The following is a 21,189-nucleotide window of genomic DNA, read 5'->3' as shown; positions in this document are numbered from 1 at the left end:
TTCTAAAAATCCGGTTCTCCTTATCCGGGTCATTAACTCCATATGGTCCGAGAAAGCTGGCACACTACCTTTAAGCCAGCTGGCAACTGGCGAGAGAGGGCCACGCTAGACCCGGGAGGACCGTGCCGCCATCTACCTGCGGCACGTTAAACTTTCGATCCAAATTATCACCGGTGAACCGGGCGCGGGCAAGGTGGGGTGGTGGGCCCGTGGTGTCATTCGCAACAAGCACTGCTTAGCGGGGCACCCGAGCCCATAGCCACCCATTCATCCTTTCGGACAAAATTGCTAAAATATATATATATATATATATATATATATATATATATATATATATATATATATATATATATATATATATACCTGGGTTCGAATGCTCATCCCCCTGAAAAGTTAAAAAATCTTAAGATTCATTCAGAATTGCAACGTGTTTTTCTCAGAGCACTGAAGTCCACAAGACTACAATAGCACAGATGACCTTCAAGGGGCCGCACTGGTGTCAATTTTATGTGACGTAAGTCTTATGCTAATTCTAGCATTGCGTCGTCTCCTTATATCAAGACAACGATTGGTGGAAGATAACGATAATGCTCATGACTTTGCACGAGAAAGATTCAAAGCAGCTCATAAACCTTGTAGATATGCTTGCGACTCCGCTCCTTTATCACGCCTGTACCGTGTGACCTAACTGATGTTAGGCTCTTGAGATGCTTTGAGGATTAAATATCATTCATAAGTCCCGGAATGTAACTTAACGTGTAATTACACCGAAGTGAATAACACTATTATGTAATCTTCTAAATTTGCTCGCATTGTTCACCAAAATCTTGCCCAAAAAGATCAGGCACCTGGCTGGATCCATAAGTAACGCTCAATAAATAACGAGCGATTACGAGATTTTGCCTGAAAATCCTCTTGATACAACGCGTTTACAAATGAAATTACACGTTTTAGCAGAAAAACGAGTGTGTATAGGACGAGACAGGCGTCTTAGAATATGACATGCGCGCCTTGCTTTTTCCGGTGGAAAAATAAAGATTGCGCCCTACGACGTAACATAAGTCCGTGTGTAATCAGTTGCCACGTAATGACACAATCGAGAGTCGTTTGCATCTGATTGCTCCGAGCTGGAAGCTGAAATTCGGAACTTCACTGGACGAGGAAAAAGGTGCTGCACATGACAAGGAACTATCTGCCCATGTCTTGCATGACACGGGACACGGATCATTCTTTGGCATGGATCCCGTGTCTCGGCACGGGTCCGATGTCTCGTTGACACGGGCCAGGGAGCTGTAGGAGCCGGATGTTGGCCGCTTGCCGGACAGGTAATTCCCAGACCTTACACAGCTCGGTCGCCTTGGTCGACAGTCTCGGTCTCTTCGGGACAACTTAAGCCAGTCGCTGAACGCTCAGCCAGATCCGCCTCTGCCAGCCGTCAGCCTGCGCCGGCAGTAGCCAAAGAGGTCTTTGGATGTCCCCACTTCACCCAGTACACACGGATAAAGTATAGCATGGTGTCACGAATGTCGGGGAGCTCACGTGGATAATCTGACATGAGGCACGCAGCGATGAACACTGAACGACACTGAACAGTGAACAGTGCAGCATCATAGCTCCCGGGTCTCTAAGAGGAAGTATCTGATGAGCAATTTAAGCCAAACACAACAAAAATAACACAGTTTCTCTTCGAAAGTTGAATTTATGCATAAACGGCGAACTCTATAGTTAAATCGCTGCATGAACGAAGGGATGCCGATTTTCTTTTGTCATTGGGCTTGGGGGTGGACCGACTGCAGTGGCTATTTTGCGCCCATAAACCCTCTTCTCATATTCTTACTTTTATGCGAGAAACACTCTATGAAATGCCCAATCGTTGAGAAATCGTAAGCGGTTCAGCTCAGGCTAAACGTTCGAAGCATACCTATAACATGACATTCCTGCACTTCAAATCTGCTCTGCACAACACCAAACACCCTGAAGCAGGTCCTGAACTCTCGCTTTACGCACCCAAAATCCGAGCCCAGACATAACAGCGGATTGTCTACTATCGCGACATTGGAGATCCGTGTCTGGTTGTCTCGGATCGTCCGCTTATCCCGTAATTACGGGCCGGACAGGACAGCTGGCAGCTGCAGCTCCTACCCGGAGCTACGCCGGATCTGGGGAGGGGCGGAGGGGGGACGGGAGGGGAAAGGGGAGGAGGTGAAGGAAGGAAAGACTTAGGATTGGTAAAGCTCAACCAGATGACTGTGAAAGACGTGTGATTGAAGGGTTAAAGCGGTTTACTTGCTGTCAGCGGCAGGCGCCAAAATTGATCATCGGCCATTCAAATTTGTCCTTTTTCTACATGTACATGCCAAAAATCGAATATTTCTCCTCCCCATGCCGCCGCCAGGGAAAGCAGTTCTGTCGTTTTTACATTTATCCTACGAGTCGAGCGCAGAGCGGCCAGCGCCGCCTGGCAGAACGGGAGGTATACTGCGCCGCATAGCACCGAGGCGGACAGCGGCCCGGGCGCTGCTTCCCGCTGGAGCTTCAGACTTCAGAGCTCGGCTTGTTTAGGGAAAAGTTGCTTCTGGAGCGCACTGAATTTGACAGGCCCCGGAAGGGAACTGTGTGGAAGGACTTGCAGGATTGTCTGATTCAACAATCCTGCAGAAATCAAATTTTTACAAGGATCGACACATCTGAGTCCAAATATTTCTTCCCGCTCGCTGTTCTTCACAAACCTTTTTATCTGATCAACTTATGGTGACGTAATATTGCAGGTTTTGTTATATATAAAATGTCTTACAACTTGACGCTACGAACTTGAAAAAGACGACGGACAACCAAAACCAGACGAATGAATAACACCACGCATCGCGATAAAACGACGCTTCCCGTTCTGCAGCATATCTTGCAAGTTGCAACGTCACACAATAGGTAAGTGCAACGTGACAATGACGGCGACCCAGAGGCGGATCCAGCTCAGAGTTTTTTTTTTTTTGGGGGGGGGGCAAACCATAACAATTTATCGATTCTTTCCATGCAACGTCCATAGGCGTAATGTTAAAATTATGCCGTTTGGGGGGGGGGCAAATGCCCATTTTGCCCCCCCCCTGGATCCGCCACTGCGGCGACCGGCACTGAGCCACACTGTCTCCTTGACTGTTCCGTGATGGGTTGCCTGCAGCTCGGGACATAGATAGCCCATATCGAGTCAAATCGTCCGTGTCAGCGGGGAGACATTCGGGGTAGAGTGGAGAGATGAGAGGCCTGGCAGAGGTGTGGTCGTGTAAACCGTGAGTGTGTAATCCGTGGATGCACCAGATGTCAACAAAAAAACCAGCATATGACGTCCTGTAAACACTGTGAATGGGAGTGCGCGGAAGAACCAACATGAGGTCATTTAAATAACGAGACGTGGTCAACGCCATCACCATGTGATCGAATTAATCTGCTACCTTCTTTCCTATCGACACAATCGGGACGTTTGATATCTTATAGATCAAGCCGCGCAGTTCGAAAGAAGGGGCTCATTTCATCATTTACGTTATCATTCAAATTTCGTACCGTGAGCCGATATCGCTTCATGTTAGCGAACGCGCCGCTTGCAAAGGAATGAACATCCCGGAGACTGGAGTGTATAGCGGAGTGAATCAACTAACTCAGTCAGTGGGTCGACTATATACCTACCATCAGACTGTCATGTCCACTCCAAACTCGCGCAGCGGCGCTGTTTTACCAGCAAATTACGACCATTAGCGATCTGTTGCACTATGCAGACTGTGGAAAACTGGAGATACCGGCCAGCCCTCACATCGCCACTCCGAGCCGCGGGGCCGCCAGCACCCGGAACGAGCGGCCAAGGCTGGGTCGGCCTGACGGCGACGCCGGAGGCAAAGCCGCAGCTCGCCGGAGCCGGCTCAGGACCAGCCGACCCTGGCAAAGTGGACCAAGGGCACGGCAGCCCGGCGACGGCGCCCGGGGCAGCGGTGCAGCCAGCCCGCGCGGTGGGGCGAGTCACGGCCGACGAGGAGCGCCCGGGGTGGGGACGTACGGGGCGGGGGTGCCGAGGGCCTGAGGCGACCCCGCCCTGGACCAGCTCAGCTCGACGGTGGTGTCACGTGGGCCTCCTCCCGACGGCGAACTGGGGAGGGGGCGAGGCTGGCCGTGGCGCCGCCGTATATAAAGCGTGTGCTCGGCGGTTCAAGGCAGTTCAGTTCGAGTTCCAGTCTCGAGTCGTCTCCAGTCACCACTACCAGAGAGGGAGTCGTCTCCAGTGGGGAGGCTCCAGTCGGAGACTCCAGCAGGGAGTCTACAGTTCCAGCTCCAGTCTCCGGTCACCAGACTCCAGGCGCAGTCTCCGGTCATCTCGACCGGTCGGCCGAGACCCCGACGGCCGCTGGGCGCTCGCAGTGATTGTGTCTGGCGTGCACAGTGTCAGGGACAGTGCTTGAGATGTAGGTAAGTACACGGGCTCAACCAGCCGCGCTGGCTATGGCGCGCTGGTTGGGATTAGAGGAGAGAAGTTGAGAGGAAAGTATGAGATCAGTAGTGAGTGGCTGTGCTTTCCCCATCCTTAATAATAACACCTCTATGTGCAAACGCTGTCTGTGGGGCGGTGCTGAGCGGGGGCTGAGGCGATGGAGAGTCGGACTAGCGCTGGAAAGTAGACGAATTGCAGAGCCACACATCCAAACAAGTAGGTAGGATAAAACATATTTTCACACTGGTGTCAGAAGTGGGATAGAGTTGTTGAATTGACTTTGTCATTTAATGGCTTCCGTTTTTAACCGAACGGCGAACCTTCTAAATTTTAGGGATGCTGTGGCTAATTTTAATAGAAATTAAAGAATTGGTGTTCTGTTACTGTCTCCATTCAAAATTAATTGAGCTGATTGTTTAATTTCAAATTTAAAGCACCTTTTTCTTCTGTTGTCTGACAAAGGTCTCCATCGGCCGCTCGCACACCGCCCCAGCTGAGGTGATCCTTTCCCCTTCACGGGTCCCGACGTTGTGTAGACTGGGCGCCCGACTGACCCAGTGACGGTAACCTTGGGACGCCTCATAACGGCTTTGTGATTGGTGGGAGTGTTTTCTCCTGGATTCCTGATTGGCGGTGAAGTTTGTGTTTACAGTGGCTAGCCGGTCCCGTATCAGAAACATCGTAAACTGTGCCGCTATTGTCTTGTCTCAAAGAGGAGTGTCGGCTTGTGTGGCTCTGGCAGTCATTCATCCGACAGTGGTGTCTGATCAGTCGTGGAAGCGTGGTGCTGTGAAATTCGAGTCCAAACTGGTGGTCGGGAGCAGTACAGTGTTGGTGGTCCAGGAGCTTCTACAGGAAACCAGGTGTTCTTGTAGCCCTGTCGGCAACAGCAGGAGGCTGTTTGCGGGTGTGACATTGAGAGGGGTGATGGGCCGGTGGATTGTTGTCCAGATTCAGTGGTGTCTAAGTGAGTCATTATCTGCAGGTGCACTTAGTTAGGATGTTAGAGCCGATCGGGACTAGTGTGTCGTTGGGAAATATGTGTCATTAGGACTATATTTCGCCGGAGGCTTCCTCCGTGACCGGGACGTTTGATTTAGGAGCTAAGCAGGACTCGGTGAAGTCGTATATACGCCGAAAGGAGCCCAGTGGAGTCCGTGCAATAGCGCCTTACCTTCTGCCGGGGAAGGTTAAACTAGGGGGTCGTGCGCTCTCCTCTTGTAACTTGAAAGCTGCAGCTCAAGTTCAAGGAATTGCCTATAATCAAACGTCACCGAGTGTCTTCCCGTCTTACTACTGGGTCAGATCGGGCGAGGTGAAGCGGACACATCCGATAGTACCCGATGGCATTTGTGTCTGTGGATAGTGACTGCACAGTGACGACCGGAAGGAGCCCTGGAGTCCTCAAGGGACTATCCATGCAACGTTAACACTGGAGGACCGACAGCTTTATAAGCCCATGCTGACAGCTGACAGGAGAACTGAACTGACCATGATACCACCCGACAGCGATACAGTGGGAACGTCTCCCAGTCGGATGGCGCGCCTTACACCTCTTTACAGGAACAGCAGTGCTAGCCCAACCCTGGAGAGTGGAGACTGCTCGCACTGAGCTTTGCCCAGTCACAGCGCCGCTCCAGAGGACTCGACAGTCGCCGATAATAAGCCTCTGTGCGAGGCTGTGGACGAGCCGGTCCTGACAGTCGGACCGAGGAGGTCCACTCGGGTCCGGAGACCGCCTTATCGGTTCCGAGAACTCTAGTCTTTAAAGCTATTCAGACATAGACTGAATAATGGTTTCAATGTCAGGAGCTGCCTGAGAAATAAGAGTAGAAATAGATGACGTCCATAGTGACCGAGAAAATAAGCTCAGAGCAGATTCTTTTACATTCCAGTAGTCATCTTGAGCTGGATTGATCAGTAGTCTACTCAGAATGCCGCTTCCGACTGTCATCTCGGCAATGGTGATTGCCCTGATTAAAACAAGCTATTTTTGTAAAGTGGTAGGCATTGGATAGAAAATGGCATTACGTTTCAATTGAGCAACTCGGCTAGTTTGCGCAGTAATTGTTGATTCATAAAAGTAGCCAGTGAGAGTAAATGAGTGAGATAAGTGGCCCATCATGAAAGAGATTAAATAGTCCAACTGCCTGATGATCAGAGCCTTCTGCGTAATCCACAAACAGTTCACGAGTGCCCAATTCGCATTCCTGTATCCTCCCGCTCTGTCGACATGCCCGTTTTAAACCGCCACGTGAATATAAGGCCAATTTTATCGTAATTGAGTAGAGCCCGGAGAAATTAAATGGGCTAGTTGTGAAATGTCTGTGATGAACGCTAGTGCTTGACGTGAGGTTTGACAAAGCCTGTCTCTCCCAATTTCGCTCTCAGTAAAAGCAAGTTGGCCGTTTGTCCTCATACCCTTACCCAGTTCGTTACGATACATTTCCCTAGTCATGCCGAGCATTGTTCTTCGTAGTCGTAAAAAAGGACCAAAGGGGCATACAAAGTGGATTAACCGCGATGTGGTACATCTCTGACTAGACCCACGGGCAATTGAGGTTGCACGGACAGTGCGGGCCAAACTGACCTGCGACAGCTGTCAATCGGCTTTCTGCTGACCCATGGCAAGCTGCGCCTGCCTAATGGTCTCCTCAAGACGCAATCGGGTTATGCGGATATCCTGAACCGGTGAGGCCTACCGGCTATCCCGAGCGGAGACCCGTCATCCACGTAGGCTGCCTGATTGCATACCAGTGGTTCGTGTCACGTGCGAAACCGTCACCGCTGTTCTTGGATATCAACATACTCAGATCGTCACCACGGAGCGCCGGCCACCAAAGCAGCTCAACCCTGGTCTGGCTCTGCGTAATATCGCAGTGCGAATCGTTTCCGCTCACGGCAACTCCACTACGCAGCCCTATGAAGGTCCAAGGCACGGCGCGGTAGGACTGCTCTTAGCATGACAACCTGGACATCCTCCTATCGCATTGAGTAATTCCCAGGTCTTCCTGGCTGTCCAACTGACAACGGCGAGCTACTGGCGCACACGGATCACGCTCACAACTAGACTAACTAGACTCCAACGCAGTGAGTTGAGTAAGCAACGGCCCCAAGTCAAATGGCCACAGCCGTTCACAATATGGCGGCTCCTTTTCCTTTCCCGCAGACAGTCATGTCTTATCCTGGTCGTGATGTGCAGTAACTGGCTCTGATAACTTGTCCACATTGATTTCATAACCGGGCTATGCAGTAGCAGATGACAGTCAGGGAGCTGCAACGATCAGGGGCCTTTTTCTCGACCAAATGTCTCTGCCCAAGTGTGTTTGATTGGTGCTGACTGTGTCTCGTATGCCGGCAGAACGCAGATCTACCTCATTCCCTCCCCCGTGGCGACAATCATTTGTTCTTCATATTGGTGGAAGGGATGTGGAAAACTGGAGATACCGGCCAGCCCTCACATCGCCACTCCGAGCCGCGGGGCCGCCAGCACCCGGAACGAGCGGCCAAGGCTGGGTCGGCCTGACGGCGACGCCGGAGGCAAAGCCGCAGCTCGCCGGAGCCGGCTCAGGACCAGCCGACCCTGGCAAAGTGGACCAAGGGCACGGCAGCCCGGCGACGGCGCCCGGGGCAGCGGTGCAGCCAGCCCGCGCGGTGGGGCGAGTCACGGCCGACGAGGAGCGCCCGGGGTGGGGACGTACGGGGCGGGGGTGCCGAGGGCCTGAGGCGACCCCGCCCTGGACCAGCTCAGCTCGACGGTGGTGTCACGTGGGCCTCCTCCCGACGGCGAACTGGGGAGGGGGCGAGGCTGGCCGTGGCGCCGCCGTATATAAAGCGTGTGCTCGGCGGTTCAAGGCAGTTCAGTTCGAGTTCCAGTCTCGAGTCGTCTCCAGTCACCACTACCAGAGAGGGAGTCGTCTCCAGTGGGGAGGCTCCAGTCGGAGACTCCAGCAGGGAGTCTACAGTTCCAGCTCCAGTCTCCGGTCACCAGACTCCAGGCGCAGTCTCCGGTCATCTCGACCGGTCGGCCGAGACCCCGACGGCCGCTGGGCGCTCGCAGTGATTGTGTCTGGCGTGCACAGTGTCAGGGACAGTGCTTGAGATGTAGGTAAGTACACGGGCTCAACCAGCCGCGCTGGCTATGGCGCGCTGGTTGGGATTAGAGGAGAGAAGTTGAGAGGAAAGTATGAGATCAGTAGTGAGTGGCTGTGCTTTCCCCATCCTTAATAATAACACCTCTATGTGCAAACGCTGTCTGTGGGGCGGTGCTGAGCGGGGGCTGAGGCGATGGAGAGTCGGACTAGCGCTGGAAAGTAGACGAATTGCAGAGCCACACATCCAAACAAGTAGGTAGGATAAAACATATTTTCACAAGACATTTGTCATACAAGCACCGCCGAACGACAAATAGGGACCTTCTATTACCTAATCGAAACAAGGAATGCAGGCCGTCATTTCAATCGTACGCGACACTTCGGGGAGGTATGAAATGAGTAGGTTCTGCTAAGAAACACGGGTAAAGTGAAGTATGAACAGAGCTGAGACCAGAGTCCGATACATACTCAGCTCACGGTATATACAGAACTCAGCTCACGAATCTGCGACCAAGTGAGGAAGTCGGCAGCGCGGACGGGTGGCTCGATTCTGTGCCGTGATTGGTGGTGACGTAGCCAGGGGGCGGGGCTTCCTACATCCGCCTGGCTGGCAGTGGAGGTCGACGGAGCGTGACGTCAGCAAAAGAGCTGATTAGGGAGATCGCTACTGTTTTATCCGTCGGCGGCCCCAGCCGAGGAGGGAAGGGGATGGAGAGCTTTTGAGGGGGAGGGCAGGTTGCCCATTTCATTTCGATGCGCCGCCATAGGCGTTATGCTAAACATTCAGTCTTCTCGCTGGACGTAGGCACCTATTCCCATTTTCCACGCGTCGGCCGCAGGGCGGTAAAGGCTTCAGGACAAGTGGTGACCTCCGAGGTCAGGTCAAGGGACAAGGGCCCCAAGGTAGAGGTCCGGATTTTGATAACTTCGCCAGAAAAATGTTCATAGAGCTGCGCTTTGGGTCCACCATGTTCTTCATATTCACCTGCATCGAAAGAAACGCTTTAGGCGTGTTTGGAAAAGGTCAACATGAGTTGATCTGAGGTCAAGGCCAAAATCACTCAAAGTTCAAAGTCACTCGGTCATGAAGCTGATTGAAGGTCATAGCACATACCTATCGTTCGATTCGGTAGCTCATTCAGAATGCATTGACACTTTTCTCGACTCGCCAGGTTAGTTTAGCCGGGATTTATTGACGAAAAACTCCGATGACCTCAAGCGACCCTAGTGACTAGTCACGTAGTCACTTAGGTCACCTGACCACAGCTCACGCTCATGAAAAATCCGAGAAATACAAATTACGAGAACTTGTCAGCTTAATAGTTCGTATTTCGTTAAATAGCTTCATCTCTATGCATAAAATTCCCTTGGTGCAGTGTGCACGGAGAACGTTGCAAAGCTGCGTTATTTTTGGACCGTGCAGAGATTCTCTTATGATGATTGATGTCAAACACCAGTGACCTGACCTATCCCGGAAATGCAGCTGGTTTCAAAAGATTCGGCTTGAATTAGTATCCTTGAATGTCCCGGCAGGCCTTTGAGCTATTCTGATCTTTTTGGTGATCTTGGCTGTTGCGCCTGTTTTTACGAATACCTAGCTGGCTTTATCGAGATTCGAGGTTCTGCATTATGGGATTTGATTTTTAGTAAAAGTTTATGAAAATTTCCGCCGTTCACCGTGCCTTTCAGCCCGTCGGACCACAGATGCAGCGGGTCGGGGTAGGTCGGAGGAGGTCGGTGGGAGGTCGGGGGTAGGAGCAGGGTGCCGCCGGTCGTCGTCTCGCCGCCGCCGCCGGGTATAAATGGTGCGCGCCCGGCGCCGGCCGGCAGACGCCTCTCGCCATGGCCCGGCTCGCGAGTCTCGCGCTGCGCTGGCTGGTGCTGTTGACGGTGCTGGTGGCGGCGTCGGCGCGGCCCAGCGGTGTGGGATCACCGCTCAATGAGAGGATACCGCCGCGACCGCCGGGCGGGCCCATCCCGCTCTCCCCGGCCGCCTGCCTGCTGATCGGCGGCGGCCTCAGTATCGACCAGCTGGGCGGCGGAGGACTGCCGGGCGGCGTACCGCGGCCGTCCCGAGAGCGACCAGGTCAGTGGGGTACCCTGAGGGGGTCAGAGACCGTCCCGGGAGCGACTAGGTCAGTGGCCGAGTACCCAGTAATATCAGAATCCAAACCAGAGACCAAGTCAGTGGGGTACAGGAGCGTTAGAGACGGGGGACCGTCCCGGGAGCGACCAGGTCAGTGGGATACCGTGAGAGGGGGCAGAGATCGTCCCGAGAGTAACCAGGTCAGTGGGTACCAAAGTGAGGGTCAGAGGCAGAGCCCTCTCGGAAGACCAGGTCAGCGGACTACCGTAAGGTCGCTCGCTTGAGACTTACTTCGAGAGCAGGTCAGTGGGGTATTCTGAGGGGTCAAAAACCCTCCAGCAGACGGCACGGGCCGAGGGAGCGGTCACTGACAATAATGCGACCGCCGCAATTTCGAACAGATCGGACGAAAAAGTAAAACAGTCGACGACGAGCAATAAATGCGGGGGGCGAATGCATAAAGCATTGCTAGCCGGCGAAAAATTCGTGCATTTGCCTAATTTGCTATAAACTGCTTACAAATTTATTTGACATCACAAGCAATGCGAAATCAGCTACAAAACCATGCCAGTTCAGCGCTGCAAGTCACTACAGCGTACGCACCCTAAATAAACATTAGGTATTTCTTGCTGATAGCGCCTGAAGTGATAGGTCTACAACGTGCTTGAAATGCCTCAGGGATGATGCAAACACATTTGAATACTGCACCATTTTTTATTCTAATCAGCTGTTTTCGAGGTCCATGGCATGCCGTTTGAATGGAACTCTCAACATGCCTATGTGCTAATGCGGCATTACTTCGAACAATTGGAATGAAGAGTGCAGCTGAGAAAGAGAAGCGCAGAGTCCGTGACCCTTCGTCTGCCTTATTTGTACTATTGCAGTTATGGCAGTGTTGAGTGTGCCTGCGTAAGAAGTTAGTTTCCCGGCTACCTCGCCCAGCTTTCAGCTAAATAGGGACCCCGAAAGACAAAAAGAGGACAACTCCAGCTACCGAACCACGAATCCAAATAAAACAAATCTTCCTTATCGAAATCTCTATCATTTTTTCACTTCAAGCATATATCAAGCCTTTCTGTCACATAATCTTGAATTGTTCTAATGCCTGCTTTAAAAGTCCAGCTTTGTCATGAGACGCTCCAGTTTTCTGTCGTCCCCTCCCCCGCCCCTCACGGCCTTGTGGGTGCTGACCAAACACGGATACAGTAATCCTATCGGACGGAACTGAGGACAGGAGCACGGCACATAAATTAAGACGGCGGTATGCGCAGCATCCAATGCTGTCGAATAAAAACGGATCTCTGGTACACAATAAGCCTATTATCAGAGATAAGACTACCTCCCGTAGAGTGCAACCGGACTTCTGACTAATTACTACGATAAACACTTAAAACGACCGCTTCAAACTTGCCAGCAGCTGTCAAACTGTGGCTTTGCCTCATGTATTTGATAAACACACAATGAGTCGTGACATAACAAACATGAACATCGTTGGCTCAGTCATCAAAACAGTGCTCACAGCACAGCAAATCTAGGCAGCTCGGATTATGACTCGACAATTCGACATGCATGGCATACATAAAGCGCAAGTGTTGACCAAAGATCAGTGCACAGATTATCACAGAAGCGTTCTACATGCTTGAACTCATTACCCGAGACGTGTCGTACTATCAGCTGACTTACAACCACGCGACAATTAAAAAACACCCGAAAGGCCGGGCTAAAATCACGCTCACAACCAGCAGGTACTGACCCATGTTTCTCCTTTCGCAGACGGTTTGGACGGTGGCGAAAAGTACGAGTAACTCTCCAGAGAGCTGACCCGTCCAAATCATGACCCGACATCACCTGAGCCCAGATCGCACACAACGGCGACGGCATCTTCTGCGTCACATAACGACATCGTCACTCCGAGAAAAACGCCTGTTGAGGCAGGCCCTGCTCTGGGCCGCGACGGCTGGAGCAGCACACTGCGGTTACTGGCGGAAGATTGCGACTACCGGCAGAATCATTAGCGGTGGCAGCATCAGCCAGGGTTCTTCAAGGCGTTGTTTGTGTCGAGGCATGTCTGAGCAACAGTGAGCGTAATTGCAGCTTCAACACACCTGTTTTCTGAGGCGACAAGCATCTGGAGCAGCCTGCTGACAGCATGGCAAGTCGTCTCGCATTCCCCAGCATTCATGGAGAGACCGATCGTGATCATCTCAGCACCTTTGCTTCCATCCAGCCGCGCTCTCGACGTTTCAGACGATCCGCCCATCAGAGCTGACGTGCGCCGCGAGTCGCCTCGATACCTGTAGAGGAAATAGATCTCATGTCCCACTCTTCGACCGATATGAAACGGTCCTGGAATAATCGTTAGATAGCGCGGCGGGGAGGCGGGCGCGGTGACTGTTGGGCGCGTGGTCGACTGCTAGGTCAGTCGACGAAGACGTATAGAGCGGCGCACGCAGCCCGAGGTTAGGGCGCTGGCGAATCTGGCTCTGCTATAACGTACGGCGATTTCTAAGCCGATCTGTGTTAGTGTTACTGTTATCGTATGCATGTCTGAAAATATAGTATTTATCTGTGGAAGCTTGGAGAGTGAAATGAAACGGAACAGCGGCGGGTACCACATATGGGACAAGGGATAGCTTGGACTTTGGAGCTATTATTGTCAGTTGCATCTTCATACTCCTCTGGAAATTCCAAGAACAGTCATCGGCATAATATATCGGAGAATACATATGACTAGAAACACATGCACATTTTAATTAAAATTACAAACAAGAATCCAAAGCGGGAATGCGAGATTGGTTGAAGCCTGAAAGACCTTGCTAAGTAGCCCACAACTGCATTGAAAATATAAATAGAATGTGACATCACCCTGCATACAACGAAGCATCATCTGCTGTGAATCGGCTGCACTTTAGCGACCACCTGCACATTTAGCTGATATATGAGCCGGACCTTCGAGGCCTAACAACTCATCGAGGTGGCTGGATTTGACTGAGGGTAAATGCATTTAAAATGAGGGTAATGCATTTCAGAAAACACTAGCGATTAAGGCCTGGCTACACTATGCGTTTTCTGCGTGCGTTTTTTGCGTGTTTGCGGGTTTTGCGTAATATCGTTCTAGAAAAAGGGTTATTATTAAATAAACTTCTTTAATATTGATATAAAAAATTAATAAAACGTTTATGTTAATTAAAAGTTTATATGAAAAGCATATGACAAAAACGTAATTTCGTTTCTTTCTAGAACGATATTCTGCAAATCACGCAAACTCGCAAAAAACGCACGCAGAAAACGCATAGTGTAGCCAGGCCTTTAGTCTCTATGGCTAAGCGTTCCACTGACTATTGCTACACAGTCAGCGTAGTAATGCTTCTCTACAGGCCATACAGGCCTACAGGAGCATTTCCACTTTAACTAACTAAACATCCAAAGCGTTCGATTGAACGCTTCCTGTATCTTTGATGTTACGCCGTCGCGGTAACACAATTATAAAGCATAGACTCAAATAATGAGCGATACAACTGGCAATGCAAGGGATCCATTAGTTTTAGCTTTAACGTTTTGACACCTGACCTTTTTAATGTTCAAAATAAACAACTCACGGACAACCAACATCGCAGAAGACTACAAGTGACCACCGACAAGTGATACCAGCGGACACCGAGTGATGGTTCCGTCTGACCAGCTTCATTTACTACGCTTCAAAAAAGCTTTATAAAGTTTAGAGGCAGTTAAAAGTGAAATAACCATACATAAAGATTTTGGTCATTTCAAGAGTTAATCAAAACGTTGTTGCTATAGTTGTTGTCAATGTCGAGACCTTTTTCAAATTCGCCAAAGGTCAGCTTCTTTCTGACTGGGAACCAAGAAGCGCTCCTCTTTAGCTTCTTACGGACCTCAGAATCGCAACGAAGAGACACCGTTCAAAAAGTATGCAACTCGCTGAGCTGTCTTACAACTTGCTTCTGTCGAACGCCAAATTGTATTGTCAGTTGCTACTAGCCACTCACAATTACTCGCAGACTACAGTTGCTACTGTCGCGCAAGCTTCGGCAGATACGTTGGTGGCCACGTAATACCAGGAGCTATAGGCGGACACGGAGCCAGTAACAGGCATCTTATCCTCGCATCGCACATCGGCGCAGATTCATGGTCCAATCTCGGACGCAATGACGCAATAGTTATCCAAGCGGCGATTGCTATCACCGAAAACGAACTCGGTCCGGGACTTTCCGCTCCCATATCGCCCTGGTGACTCTGGCCGCGTCACTCTCGGGTGTCCGCGGCTGAGCACCGCTGAGGGTGGTCTCACTACTGATCGTTGTCGGTTAGTTATCTCGGAGGAGCCGCCAGCAGTAACACCACGAGCTAGTCAGGCTCCCAGGCTGGCCACACAGCACGACTGTGATTTGTTTAGCCGGCGGCAAAAATCCGGAAAAACCGACAGCTAGGACATAAAACCGCCGTTTGTCTTACCGCCAGTGATTGGCATAAACTGCAACAAGTTACTTCACAAACTACCTGGAATTTCCACCAAATTATACCATTGTGCAGTCCACATGAAAATTAAGCCAGTTACATGTCCATCTCGTGGCATCCGGGACTGTCGCGGCGGAATATCCCACAGCCCAGAAAGGACGGCCACGGCCCACCCGTTTCGCATAATTTGCGGCCGAGAAGTTTTTCAACCACCCCGTCACGCCGGCCCGCTGAGCGGTTAAACAGCCACCTCCAGTCCGGCGGAGCCTGCAGCTCCGCGCCGGCCGACCACGCGTGCGCCAATCTGCGTCACGGTGCGGCCGTATCTTTGCCCACCGCGACGGGCCGTGAGTCGCAGCCAAAGATAGCACGCCCAAATCCTATTCAGCGATTATAGAAACGCACGTGTTGCCAGCATGACGATTTACCCTGCGATGTTTGCATAATGGACAATGGATATGCGCTTAGTTTGATCAGATGTGGATGAAAATAAGACAGACCGATAACGGGACGAAAAAGACGCAACATATTATAAATATGATGGAGTGAGCGATTTGGCAACTAATGCTGTCGGCACCGCCCGAGCGGTGTTCGGTGTCGCTTTTTATCAGCATGCTGCCAGTTTCTGCATAGCTATATGGAAGTTACTTGGCCTCACATTGGCGAGCCGCACACTACACGTAAATATCACCAAGGAGAAATCAATAATTAATGCCGGCAGGCTGGTAGCATTCTGACAAAAACCAACACCGAAAAGCGCTCCGGAGTCCGGTACCCCAACAGCTTACACCCACCTGTGTGCGTGTATTTGTGCCGATCAGCCAGCGCCACCCTGCTATCGTCCGCCGGTGAGTCTCCTGGCCTCCCGGTCCCGCCGGCGGCGGTCGTCGTCATCCGACCCCGACCCCTTATCGGCCGACCAGTCCGAGCCCGAGTCATCCGGGGCATAATCGTCCGACTCAGAGTCGTTGATGAACGAGTCATCCAGGTCGTAAGAGTCGGGGGTGTCACCGGCGGCGGCCTTTTTGGCCTTCTGACGCGCTGTGAATGGGACAGAGAGGAGTCACTAATGCGAACCATGTGTGTTGCTTCATGTTTATTTCTTGGCAAACTGGGACTTAAAGGCGCGCATACTTGAGCACCAAGCGTGTAATAGGAGTGGTGAGATAGTGTGTTGGGTGAGCGAATGACAACTGGGAAAGTTCGCCACAAACGGTACTGCTTGAAAAAAGATAAGTGAGGTGACATCTGGGGTACAAAAAGCTGGATATTCCGTTAAAGTGTGATGATGCGACCTAGCGGAATACACCACCCATTTCCTTCTTAACACTGCTACAATAGAGTCATACCTAACCACATCTCTCTCAAACAAGAGCAGGTAACACCTCAATCCACTTGCATCTCCCGCGCCACCTGGAAACACCGACAATCAACCGCCACCATCTCCAACCACGGGCCTGTGACACCAGTAAACACACATCTACCCTCCTCACGAGATGGACAGATATCTGACCGCTATCTCCCCGTCCCAGCCACCGCCTGCCCTCCAAACTAGCAGTGACGTGTCCCCAGTTCCGGCAAACTGAGTCCGTCTTCTCCGCCAAAGTCCGCGATCGGAGTGCGATCTGAACACTCTGCGGGACGTAGGTATCTGATATGATGAATGCTGTATCTGATGAAGGCAAGCAGCCAGAGATGGTCACCAAACCCGGAGACGTGCGGTCTCCGGGTCTCCGGGTTGGGTGGAGACGACACCTCACGCGTGGCGCGCCGGGAATCCTTGGTCGCGTTCCAACCAGGTATCTTGATGGGGAACGTTACAGGGTTTGAAAAAAGGCGTCGCCCAGGACGACAGCAGGATGCGGTTTAAGTGGCGGAGACAGCGGCGACTCAAGTATCGCGCGCGCACCTCACGACTGTTATGAGTTGAAAGGCATAAGTAAGTGTTCACGGATGTGGCAAATCGAACGATGATACTAACAAAATACTGACAGGAGAAGCACGAAAATAATTTAACTTGACGTGAGGAAAAATCAACGATCTATTTCAGAGGTAAAACTTGAGGGTTTTTAGTTTACATTGTCGATGAATCGAGAATTGGCGAATAGAAAGTACACAAGGACAGTCGATGCCCAGATTAATTAGACCTACGAGCCATGGGTGTAACTTTGTATACTTTTGAGGTCCCATGTGGGACCCCAAAGCGAACATTTGGGACCCCAATAGTGGAGGCCCCCGAGACGCACCAGCCTACGAGCATTCCATTAATGCCTGAATGGAGTGATACCAGCTCCTCCACTCTTCAATGCACGCGCTAAAGGCATCGTCATCCTCATCAAAAGGGCCCATCTCACAACAATGAACTCAAAGACCATTTTATAGGGTAATCTCTCCGGCCAACTATGACGCAAGCATGCAGCGGTGTTGCCAAACCCACATAACAACAAAATCTCGGCGCTTTTCATCTAATAAAAAACAAAATAACCGGGCGATAATCCAGAACGGACACGGTGCAAGCACCTGTGCCACTTATCTTCACTTCCGTGTCCGTCTACCGCTTAACTGGGGGCTGCCAGCTTATCTGCGAGGGTAGCCCGAAACTGGGCGGATCATCACCGAAGATTTCCAGCTCATGTTATGTCACCAGCTAAATCTGCAAAATCCTGCTAAAGGCAGCGTAATATGATATCTCAACCAGTGACAAAGAGTGTTGCACTTCATGGGAACTTCCAACAAAACAATCCCCCCCCCCGACTTCGCAACTTCCGACGAGTGCTTAAGAACCACCCTCACCTCGGGAATTTCGCTCCATCCCGTCCTCTCTCCCGACTCCCTGCTCTCTCCTCGCCCTCCCTTCCTCACCTTTCCGTTTCGCCTCTCGGCGCGGGTTGGGCCGGGACGTGTGCGCGAACTGTTGACGATGCAGCGGGTTACGTCGGTAGCAGTTGACGCCGAACTCGCACTCGGGCAGCGGCTGCCCGGCCGGCGGCGGCGGCGGCGGAGCCTGGTAGTCGGCGTCTCCCGGGTGGGAGAAGTCCCGCCGGTGAACCGGGTTCGTCCTGCGGTCGGAGGAAGGGAGGTGCGATTAGTGGGACATAATCAATAAAAGACAAGTGGAGAAACACTGATATCATGGCTCACTCAGTCACGAAGAGGATTTTTCACTTAATTTCGTTTAGACAAAATGTCACCAAACTTTTTTGAAAAGGTGACAATATCGTTGCCACTAAAGCACTAACACATTTGAGATGTGAAATGCGTTCTTGGGTGAGAGGTGCACCACAAAATGAAGGCCCACCTGAAGCAATTGGCCCCATAGGCGCAGCATTCTCGCTGGCTGGAGCTCGCCGCAGCGGGGTCATCTTCGTCACCGCTATCATCAGACACTGCGTGTCCCCTGAGCGAGTTGTCCTGTGCTGCCACCTTCCGAGTGAGTGGCGAACTAGAGCTTGGTGCCGGCCCGGTGGAAGCGCTAGCGGCGGCCGTGACCTGTTCATCAGACGGAGACCCGACGTCTATGGTTGGAGAGGACTCCTGCGGCGGTGAGGCCTTGGAGGCGGGAGATTTCGTCACCGATGGATCCTCAGTAGACGCTGCAGTCTCCGCTGCAGCGTCCGTGCTCTGCGGCGGCGGCGGCGCGGACGGCGGAGTCGGCGGCGCCAGCTCGTCGTCCGACTGCTGTGAGAGCTGCTGCCTCTCCGAGGGGCGCTGTCGGCCGCGGCCCCGGCCCCGTGGGGTGCCGCTGGTGCCCGGGGACGCCCTCTGCTGTCCCCGGCCGACCGAGGACCCTCCTCGAGCGCCCCCCGGCCGCGGGCGGCCGCGCTTCTTCAGAGTGTCAGCGGAGGGGCCGGCGGCACACACGGCAGAGTCCACATCCAGGTCCAGAAGGAAGGCCGGCAGCTTCCGTTTTCGGGTAGAGCCGTTTATGACTGGCACCTGAGGAAGGCAGACATGTTCATGGGTAAATAAAAATAAAACTAAGGAATTTTAGTTAGGTATAATTAAGTTGAATTTTCTACAAATGAGATAGCAAAAACTGTGTGCACAAATAATTGTGAAATTCACAAAAAAAAACTGGAGACATTAAAATAGAACATTGACAGGAGCACAATGCATTGCACTACTACTTCATAGGTACCTTTCCAACACCATTGCTCAGTGCTCCAGCAGCATGGTCTGTTGTAGCCCTTGATGAAGCTGCCGCCTTAGATGCCCCTTCTCCCTGGTTCCTTGCACTGTGACTGGGTCTTGTCAACTCATCTGCCTGAGCACCATGTGGCAGGACAGAGGTCTCAGAAGGCCCTGGGGCCACCCTTGGTGGCAAGGAATCGTCTTCAGCAGTGACATTATCAGCTCCTGTGTCTGTGGTGGTCTTGTCAGAAGTAACACCCACTCTGTTTTCTTCAGCCAGGACAGTTTCAGGAGCTGGACCAGCTTCCTCCTTGTTGGCACCACTGGTACTGGCAGTGTTCTTAGTCTGAGAGATCCCTTGGAGACTGTCACTAGGCTGGTCATCTTCAGTGAGTCCTCTTCCCCCTTCATTAGGACTGGTTATTTCTGTCTTGGTGTCACCAACTGTAGTGGGTGGATGTTTGTCTTCTGCAGTGCCAGGTGTGTTTGGAACACAGAGTTTGTAGCAGAAGGTTTCTGGTAGAAGACGAAACTCATCCCCATCAAGGAGGAGCTGCTTCTCGTCCTTTGCCAGATGTTTAACCTCACTCTTGCCAGCAGGCCTCACATATAAGATAGAATGTATCTGAAAACAGGGAAAAACAGATAAAGAGCAATTCCAACATCAGCAGGAATCTGCAGTCAGTACCTTACTCTTTTTACAAACTTAGAAGGTAACACAATTCCCAATGAATGCACAGACAATGCAGGTTGACCAGACAGACTGTGACAGAAATAATTTAATTAATTTTCTAGGTCAGCGATTTATGTTCAATGTGTGGTAAGTAATCTCATTTTTCAACCTGAGAAGGATATGTTCTTTCTTTACAGTTTCATTTCTCTTTTTTTTTTTTTGGTGAATTTCTCCAGTTTTTAAAGGATGCGAAAGCAGAAATTCACCCAACCATTGGAAGCCTCAGACTTATGAGAATCAGCAAATAGCTTACAGTTGTGATGTAAATTTGTCCATCAGAGGCGAGCTCCAGCAGGCCATGATTTCTCGACACCTTCTTGTCCTTGCACTGAAAATGACAAATACACTGAATCATGCACAAAAACATAAGGGGTAAAGCACAGTATTGGTTGCTATTATGTACTAACTTCCTAACAGTGAATTTCCTACATTTTTTACAAATACCTACTTAATTTCTAAATACCTACTTAATAGTCCCCTCCGTGGCCGAGTGGATTAAAGCTCCGGAATTCGACGCTTAGCCGGTGGTGAGAGCCCGGTTCAAGCCCCGGTGCGGGCGGCCACATTTAGCTCCTACGTGTAATGGCATGCGTGTCGTGGCAGGGGCCGCACAGAAGCCAGGTAACGTGAGTGAGCGGAGGGGGCCGTGTCCAGTCGTGAGGGCACGTTAAACATTCGGACAAAATTCTGCCATACAACTGGAATTGCGCGATCGGGTGGTGGAGTCAGGGTCAGCACAACAAGCTATGCTTAGTGCGGGCTCTGATTCCTCAAATCCACCCATTCAACCACTCGGACTAAATTTATAAAAAAAATATATAAAAAAATTTGTTCTTTGAGTCAATTGTAAGAGTGTATAAAATTCAATGGCATCGTCAAATTTATGGCATATATTACAATGAAGTGATACTTACAGATATCCAGATATTGATACCCACCTTTAGAAACGGACCTCTTCCAAAACACGTCACTCCCGGCGGGATGCCGATATCTTCTCCGTCGGCATCGATCCTCTTCAGGTAAGGATCTATTCGTGTTTTTAGCTCTTCCCGTGACATGACTGTACCAGTGTACTTTTATCTATCATACAGGATCAACATAAAATCTTCACACGACTACCTACGTGCAAGGTAGATATATAATAACACCTCCTACGTGCTCAGACTCGTGTGTTTTTTGGTGTGTTTTGCGTGTGTCT

General features: G+C 51.2%; 1 protein-coding gene and 1 long non-coding RNA gene across 2 annotated transcripts; one reads left to right on the top strand and one right to left on the bottom strand.

The window, feature by feature from the left end:
* Positions 1-3,774: 3,774 nt before the first annotated feature.
* Positions 3,775-8,825, top strand: LOC122393197. Its single transcript, XR_006258656.1, has 2 exons — positions 3,775-4,445; positions 7,833-8,825. It is a non-coding gene; the product is annotated as an uncharacterized LOC122393197 (long non-coding RNA).
* A 3,226-nt stretch (positions 8,826-12,051) lies between these two features.
* Positions 12,052-21,180, bottom strand: LOC122393187 (aprataxin and PNK-like factor). Its single transcript, XM_043389011.1, has 7 exons — positions 20,930-21,180; positions 20,245-20,319; positions 19,266-19,883; positions 18,426-19,063; positions 17,990-18,186; positions 15,922-16,168; positions 12,052-12,945 (listed from the first exon to the last, which is right to left on the bottom strand). The coding sequence occupies exons 1-6, from the start codon at positions 21,047-21,049 to the stop codon at positions 15,963-15,965; spliced, it is 1,854 nt and encodes a 617-aa protein (XP_043244946.1). The 5' UTR covers positions 21,050-21,180; the 3' UTR covers positions 12,052-12,945; positions 15,922-15,962.
* Positions 21,181-21,189: the final 9 nt, after the last annotated feature.

Source organism: Amphibalanus amphitrite, unplaced genomic scaffold, assembly GCF_019059575.1.
Source record: "Amphibalanus amphitrite isolate SeventyFive unplaced genomic scaffold, NRLGWU_Aamphi_draft 000521F_arrow, whole genome shotgun sequence".
Taxonomy (NCBI): Eukaryota; Metazoa; Arthropoda; class Thecostraca; order Balanomorpha; family Balanidae; genus Amphibalanus; species Amphibalanus amphitrite.
The sequence above is the reverse complement of the archived record's forward strand: the minus strand, read 5'-3'. Positions and strand labels throughout refer to the sequence as shown.